Source organism: Ursus maritimus, unplaced genomic scaffold (genome assembly GCF_017311325.1).
Source record: "Ursus maritimus isolate PB19 unplaced genomic scaffold, ASM1731132v1 scaffold_25, whole genome shotgun sequence".
NCBI lineage: Eukaryota > Metazoa > Chordata > Mammalia > Carnivora > Ursidae > Ursus > Ursus maritimus.
The window spans coordinates 29,238,883-29,247,696 of NW_024425008.1; the positions used below are offsets into that span (position 1 = coordinate 29,238,883).

Consider the following 8,814-nt stretch of genomic DNA (forward strand, 5'->3'; position numbering starts at 1 on the left):
CCATCCACGCCATTGCAAATGACAAGATTTCATTCTTTTGGATGGTTGATTAATAATCCATTCTCTGTGTGTGTGTGTATATATATATATACATATACACACACCACATCCTCTTTACCATATATCAATTGATGGACATCTGGGCTCTTTCCATATTTTGGCTATAGTGGACATTGCTGCTATAAACATTGGGGTGCATATACTCATTTGAATTATTATTTTTGTATCCTTTGGATAAATACCTAGTAGTGCAATTGCTGGGTCATAGGGTAGTTCTATTTTTAACTTTTTTAAAAATTTTAAATTCAATTAGCCAACATACAGTTTTGGTATAGTGCTCAATGATTCATTAGTTGCGTTTAACACCAAGTGCTAATCACATCACATGCCCTCCTTAATGCCCATCACCCAATTAACCCTTCTCCCCGCCCCCCATCTCCCTTTCTACAACCCTCAGGTTGTTTCCTGGACTCAAGAGTCTGTCATGGTTTGTCTCCCTCTTTGATTTCTTCCCATTCAGTTTTCCCTCCCTTCCCTATGATCCTCTGAGCTATTTCTTATATTCCACATATGAGTGAAACCATATCGTAATTGTCTTTCTCTGCTTGACCTATTTCACTTAGCATAATCCCCTCCAGTTCCACCCATGTCGATGTAAATGGTAGGTGTTTATCCTTTCTATGGCTGAACAATATTCCATTGTATATATCAACCTCATCTTCTTTATCCATTCATCAGTTGAAGGACCTCGTGGCTCCTCCACATTTTGGCTGTTGTGGACATTGCTGTTATGAACGTTGGGGTGCAGGTGCCCCTTCTTTACACTACATCTATGTCTTTGGGGTAAATACCCAATGATGCAATTGCCGGGTCAGAGGGTAGCTCTATGTTTAACTTCTTGGGCAACCTCCATACTATCTTCCAGAGTGGCGGTACACACTACTGTTCCCAATTCCTCCCGTTTTTTTCTCTTCCCTAGGTCCCCTGTGCTAGGACGCCCAACTCACTGAGCACAGCCTCCCCTGATGAGCACACCATTATTAGGTAATAACTCCCCACCCCCTCCCTGGGAAGGCTGTGACCCCAGTCCCTCTCTGCTCTCCTCAGGACCCCACTGCTAGAAAAGTTGCTGTTTGGGGGATCATCTTGCCTACCTCCCACCCAACTGCATCTTCTGTGGTCACAGGCTCCTTCACTCATGGGGCCAGCCTGGGCCTGGGCCCACTTGACAGGTGATCACTGGCTGCCACTGCTCTGGCTACTCCTGTCCCCAGCCTGCTGCTCCCAGGCCCTCCCAGGATGGCGCTTCACTTCCTCTGAGGTTGTGATCCCCAGGAAGGTGTCCCACAGGGTGGGTGGAACTGAGAGACAAGGCCAGCTCTCCTATAAGATTCACTTCAGGGGCCAAAGACATGTGCTTCACATGAAAATCAAGAAGAACCTGCTGCCCAGACATTTTCCTGTTATCACCGAGAATGATCAGGGCGCCATGCAGGATGACTATCCCTTTGTCCCTCGAGACTGCTACTACTACTGCTACCTGGAAGGGGTTCCCGGCTCCATGGGCACACTGGACACCTGCTACGGGGGTCTGCGTGGCATGCTGCAGGTGGATGACTTCACTTATGAAATAAAACCACTGGAGGCTTCTTCCGAATTTGAGCATGTGGTTTCTCTGCTTGTGTCAGAAAGAAGATCGTCAGAGGCTGAAAGGTGTACGATTGAAGAGCAAGATACAAATCAAGAATACGAAGAGGCAGTCCTTGCCGGAACTCCTAGAGCAGCCCCTGTGTATTTGTGGTGGCCACATAAGAAATACTTAAAAATCCACTACACAGTTGCTAGCTCATTATATGCTTTGAACACTAATATCACACGTATAGTAGAGAATGTAGTGATTTTCAACAACATAATACATACCATCTACAAACCAACTCTCTTAGATATCAACATACGTGTTTTGTGCATATGGGAGGGACATGATGAGGTGAATTTGTATGAATTCGCAAGTATTGCAGGTCTCATGTCTCATTTTGGTGTGTGGAAATACTGGGGTTGGTATGAAGATATTCCTCATGATACTTCAATGCTTCTTACAGGAGATAAGCTCTATGGGGCCTCATATTATGGCCACCACGATGGAGTGTGCAACCCCAACTGGGGCGTGTCGTATGTATATATGGCAAGATATCACATATTTTGGTGTGCGTCTGTTGGAGCACATGCCCTAGCTCATAATTTGGGCATCGAGCATGATAAACCCGGTTGTCAATGCTTTCGAAGAAAGCACTGCCTCATGGCTCCTGAGCCTGATTTCTTAGATATGCTGAGCAATTGTACCTACGACAGAATACATCACAAGCTCACTATCTGGGATCCTTGTTTGAGCATACCAAATGTACCGTACACCAATTATCCTTATGTAACTGGTCGTTGTGGTGACCTGACTGTAGATCAGAAGGAAGAATGTGACTGTGGCTCCTTAAAACAGTGCTCTACAGATAAGTGTTGCGAGAGCAATTGTATCCTCTCCCTTGGCAGTGATTGCAATGGAGGACCCTGCTGTGTTAACTGCAAATATGCTCAACCCGGATTGCTTTGCAGAGATATGCTTGGTATTTGTGATCTCCCAGAATACTGTGATGGGAGATCACATAATTGTCCTAATGACTTTTACACCCAGGATGGAACCCCATGTTCAGCACTGGCTGTCTGCGTGAGAGGAAACTGCAGTGATCGTGATATGCAGTGCCAATCCCTCTTTGGCTACCAAATAAAAGATGCAGCACCAGTATGCTATGAAAAATTGAATGTAATAGGTGACCGATTTGGGAACTGTGGGGTGAAGTTGATACGAGGAGGAGGAAAACCTGTGAAATGTGAAGAAGATGATGTTCTTTGTGGATTGCTGCACTGTCGTGGTGTCGAAGAAATTCCTGGTGGAGGTGACCACACTACGTTTCGTCATATAATAGTACGTGATGTTAAGGAAGAGTTATGCTTTGGATACGATGCACACCATGGGACAGATCTGCCAGAAATGGGGCTTGTCGTGGATGGAGCCACATGTGGCCCAGGAAGATACTGTTTTCAACAGAATTGTACTTTTGTTCAAGACCTGGGGTTTGACTGCGATGTCAAGACATGTAATTTCCGAGGGGTGTGTAACAACAAGAAACATTGTCACTGTATGAGAGGTTGGAAACCCCCATCTTGTGAAGAGAGGGGAGCAGGTGGTAGTATAGATAGTGGCCCTCCACCTGACAAAGAATATGGACTTCGAGCCAAAATAATTTTTAATATGAACCATGCATTACTTCTACTGATTATTCGCTTACTTGCTTTATTGACTTCAGGCATCATTGGTGCCTTTCATCATTTAGAAGAGAAGGAAGAAGACACTAACTAAGCAAAATTACCTCCACGTAAGTAAATACTGACTGGAATGCGCTAGAAGGAGAAAATCGTATTGGCATGTACTGGGAGAAATGACGAGAATCACTCCAATGATTACATAATCCTAAAGCTACTCTGAGGTTGTCACCCTAAAATAAAATCACTTGCCAATTTAACTTGAGGTCTGCGGGGTTAAATTTATGTAACATTTCCTGTCTAGTCATAGTCTTCCTATTCCTATAGATGAAAGTAGAGACTCTTCAATACATTAAGATGTGGATTCCGGTGTTTTACAGATGCCCGTGGAGCAAATCTTGTTTGCACTGGGATGCACTTGTTTTAACCGGTTATTGGACCACTTCCCAATTGGTTATATACTAGATTTCTGTTACTTATTCATTTTGTTGCTCCTGGTAAACAAATAGCATTCAAAGGGACAGTTGGAAGATACGGTAGGACAGTAAGAACTTTTCCGTCAAGGCCCAGGGGTGCAAACAGATCTACCGCCTGCCAAGTAGCACTCTTGAACAAGGTCTTAGGCCGTGAGAGTTTCAAGGTCCATGCTACACTGGGAGATGAAATGCACTTGGCCAGGATTTTGTATCGATCCAAAGAAAGCACCCAGGAAGGGCCTGGAACATGTGATGCACTTAATACGTGCCGTTACTCATTATTACTCTTGGGCTATGCTAAACCTGAGGTATTCCAGTAGAAAGAGTTTGGCGTGGTGTGTTTATTAGAAATGAAACCGTCACAGGAGGAGCCGTGGATCACTGACTGATACATCATTGCTTAAGGCCTCTGATTACTGAAGTCGCAGTAACTCACATTTAAAATCTTAGGACTTGCCTGAGCACAGCCTGTCAGTCAAGTACTGGGTGGAACTGACTGTCTGATACATGTACAGAGAAAAAATTTACACAAAAGGAAACCGGAAGCAGTCGCTTCAGATATCGTGCAAGAGAAGGAGAAGAGGGTCTCATAAGGGGCATGTGGTACATTCGTGCTGTGTAAATGCCTCAGACCTCAGATCCAATTCCTTTCGGAAAATACGCAGTACAGGTGAGAATAGCGCCAAAGGGACGGGGAAAGACACGGCAAGACAGACTCAACAAGGGTGCCACTCTGTGCCGTTGTAATCTGTCTGTCTTTTCTGGAGCTCTCTTACCTTCTTGTCCAGGGGGCGTATGTGGTAGAGTAGTCTGGATCTTCATCCACAACAGATCTGAGCCCCTGTTTACTACGCCCTTGTCAAACCTGTGTTCCTGCATTTGCACTCAGCACCAGTATCTACCGTCCACCAATGAATAAATCACGGGGAGAAAAGGCACAGCACAGGGAATCTAGTCAATGATGTTGTGATAGCGCTGTGTGGTGACAGATGGTAGCTGCAGTTGTGGGGAGCACGGTGGGGGGGGGCGTATGGAGAAGTTCGATCACCCTAGTGTACACCTGAAAGTAATGTAACCTAGTGTGTCGACTGTCTCAAATACAGAAAACATTTTAAACCACATTAAGATACCACTACATAGCCACTGGGATGGAAAAAAAAGGTGTTAAGACTGACAAAACCAAGGGCTGATGAGAATATGCAGCAACTTAAGTCTCATCTATGGCCGGTGGGGATGGAAAACTATAGAGTTCTTTGGAAAACATTTTGGTTGTTTCTTTTTCTTTTCTTTTTTTACTTGCTTAAAAGATTTTTATTTATTTTTGAGAGAGAGCATGAGTGGGGTGTGGGGGCAGAGGGAGAAGCAGATCCCTTCAGCCCCCATTGAGAAGGGAGCCCCATGTGGGGCTCAATCCAGGGACTGAGGAATCATGACCTGAGCCAAAGGCAGACACTTAACAGACTGAGCCACCCAGGTGCCCCCAGTTTGGTGTTTCTTTTTTCTCTTTTGTTCAGAAGTCACCATATAGTACATCATTAATTTTTGATGTAGTGTTCAGGATTCAATAGTTGCGTATAACACCCTGTGCTCATCACAACACATGCCCTCCTTAATACCCATCACCTGGCTACCCTATCCACCCAGCCCCCTCCCTTCTGAGACCCCCAGTCTGCTTCCCAAAGTTGAGAGTCCCTGATGGTTTGTCTCCCTCTCTGATTCCCCCCCCTTCAATTTTCCCTCCTTGCCCCTACAGTCTTCTGTGCTCTTCCTTATGTTCTTAGCAAAATCCCCTCCAGTTCCATCCACGTCGATGCAAATGGTGGGTATTCATCCTTTCTGATGGCTGAGTAATATTCCATTATATATATGAACCACATCTTCTTTATGCATTCACCTGTTGAAGGGCATCTCATCTCCTTCCACAGTTTGGCTATTGTGGACATTGCTGCTATGAACATTGGGGTGCAGGTGCCCCTTCTTTTCACTACATCTGTGTCTTTGGGGTAAATACCCAGTAGTGCAATTGCTGGGTCTTAGAATAGCTCTCTTTTTAACATCTTGAGGAACCTCCATACTGTTTTCCAGAGTGGCTGCACCAGCTTGCATTCTCACCAACAGTGTGAGAGGGTTCCCCTTTCTCCACATCCTTGCCAACATTTGTTGTTTCCTGCCTTGTTAATGTTTGCCCTTCAAACTGGTGTAAGATGGTATCTCATGGTACTTTTGATTTGATTTTCCCTGATGGCTAATGGTATTGCATACTTTTTCATGTGTCTGTTATCCATTTGTAAGTCTCCTTTGGAGAAGTGTCTGTTATGTCTTCTGCCCATTTTCTCACTGGATTATTTGTTTTTGGGTGTTGACTTTGAGAAGTTCTTTATAGATCTTGGATACCAGCCCTTTATCTGTAATGTCATTTGCAAATATCTTCTCCCATTCCATGAGTTGCATCTTAGTTTTTAGGACTGTTTCCTTTGCTGTGCAGGCTTTTATCTTGTCCCAAGGGTTCATTTTTGCTTTTTGTTTCCCCCTGTCGTTTGAGTGTCTTGCAAGAGGTTGCTGTGGCCAGTGTCAAAGAGGTTACTGCCTATGTATCCCTCTGGGATTTTTAGCAGTTCCTGTGTGTCTTACATTGAGGCCTTTCATCCATTTAGAGTTTATCTTTGTGTATGAATTTGGTGAAAATGGTCCGGTTGATTCTTCTGCAATTCGGCTTTGTCCAGTTTTTCCCCCAGCACAATTATTGAGAGACTATTACTTTTCATTGGATATTCTTTACCTGCTGCATCCCATAACATTAGTTGACCCCATAGATTTGAGGGTCCATTTCTGGGTTCTCTATTCTGTTCCATTGATGTAATGACTGATGCTATTGTTTGTGCCAATACCTTGCTGTCTCAGTGATCACAGCTTTGTAATAAAGAATGAAGTCAGAATGTGATGCCTGGCTTTTGTTTTCTTGCTTTCAGCATTCCCTTGGTGATTTGGGGTCTTTTCTGGCCATAAATTTTTAGGGTTATTTGTTCCAGCTCTTTGAAAAATACCTATGGTATATTGATAGGGATGGCATTGACAGTGCTCCGGAGCCACCACTCACAGGCATTATAAACGCATTTGCTCCAATGTTTTTATGCTTCAAATCATGAGCATAAAGAATGTTTTCCCACATCTTTTTATGTCTTTCCTCAATTTCTTTCATAAGTGTTCTGTAGTAGTTTGGCTCTTTCTTTTCTTTTTTTTTTTTTTTTAAAAGAGATTTTATTTATTTATTTATTAGACAGAGATGAAAACAGACGAGAGAGGGAACACAAGCAGAGTGGGAGAGGAAGAGCAATTTTCATAGCGGAGGAGTCTGACGTGGGGCTCGGGTATCCCTGCGCCAGGGATCACGCCCTGAGCAGCGAGAGGCGAACACTTAACCGCTGGCCTGCCACCCAGGCGCCCCTTGGCTCTTTCTTATCAAGGTAAACATACACTGGACTATACATCCAGCGAATACCACACTTCCTAAATGTTTCTTAAGTGCATGGAGGAACATAGGTCCATACAAGAACAAGCTAATGCCCAGAAGATTGCTCACAGCAACTTTGTTCGTAATCTTAAACTGGAACTTTAAATGCATCAACGGTGAATGAGTCAACAAACAGTGGTCTAGCCACACAATGGACTGCTACTTTTTCAGCAATAAGAAACCAGTTACTCATGCAACAACGTGCATGGATCAAAATTATGCTGAGTGAAGTCAGACCCATAGACCGCAAGACTGTCTGACTCTATTTAATGTGAAACGATTAGAAAAGGCAAAACAAAATGGGGACAGAGAACAGAGATTGAGGTGGCTACCAGGGGGCTGGAGAGGAGGGGGCACTGTCTGCAAAGGGGTACAGTGTTGGGCTACTGACCACCTTATTGCTAGGGATTATCTTTTCTTCACATTCCTGGGAAAGAGAGAAGTCCTCCCTTGCCAGCTGAGTGTTGACTGAGCATGGCTAAGCCATATCTTTGCTGTTTTTACGTCAGATCACTGTCAGCACCACTTTGTGTTTGGAGAAGTAGATGTCAGGAGGATTAGACCTTCAGGAGAGTTCCATGGAAGAGAAACATCTCTAAAGATAAAGGGATAGAATGCAGGGGACACCACAGAGCCTTTGGGCCTACCTCTCTCCTGCTTGAGGAGAGGGAAAGGTGAGATCGCATTGGAAGAGCCTCCAGACATCAGAGTAGGTGTGAATCCCTACCATCCAGGCCAGCGGGGGCCCCTGAGGCAGAGCCCTTTACAACCTCTACTTTGGCAGCAGTGGCCCTGTTTGTGCATAGTCTTCAGACGTGGCTGGAGCTTTCCCAAGAGGACCATGGCCTGGGGCAAGGCCTGCACACAGCCACAAAGGGAAGACGGAGACTGTTGATCAGCTGTGTGCTGCCTGTAATACTTCTCCCCCTGAAGGGTGACCTGATGAGGTCACAGAACAAGCAACTGCCATAACCAGGAAGGGTTTTCTCAGGGACCACACAAAGATCTGCAATGGAAGAAACATGGCCCACCATTCTCAAGTCCTTCAAATTTAAGTGATCTCTGTGTTACTGCCTTACTTGCATATTTGCTCCTAATGTTGGTGGAGAGAGGCGGCAGTTGGAGGGGCTACTTGACCTTTGCTGCTATGGCGAGCCCGCCTCCCCTCTGTCAGGGGAATCCGTGAGAGTATTCTGCCAGCTGCTCCAAAATAGATCTGCTTTTGCCGCATTTTTCAGCGAAGAGCTGGGAAGAGGACAACACGCACGGCATGGGTCGTGAGGAGGACCTGTGCCAGCAATCAGTTTGTTACTTTGCCTCCGTCTGCCCCCACGCTAATGGACCCCACCCATCACATTTGTGTCTGCCTCGTGATCAGTGGCAGCTCAGACCCTGTGTCTGCAAAGAACTGCTGGTAAGATCTGAGTAGTTCCACTTGCTCCAGGATCACAATTATCATGTTTGAGGAAGGAGTGAGAATGGGTTCTATGAATAGGTGCATGGTTGCCTTCCAGA

The 8,814-nt window shown here is 45.1% G+C and overlaps 1 protein-coding gene across 1 annotated transcript; it reads left to right on the plus strand.

The window, feature by feature from the left end:
* The first annotated feature begins 1,198 nt into the window (after nucleotides 1-1,198).
* LOC103674242 (disintegrin and metalloproteinase domain-containing protein 20-like) lies at nucleotides 1,199-3,409 on the plus strand. Its single transcript, XM_008703132.2, has one exon. The coding sequence runs from the start codon at nucleotides 1,199-1,201 to the stop codon at nucleotides 3,407-3,409; it is 2,211 nt and encodes a 736-aa protein (XP_008701354.2).
* The last annotated feature ends 5,405 nt before the right edge of the window (nucleotides 3,410-8,814 follow it).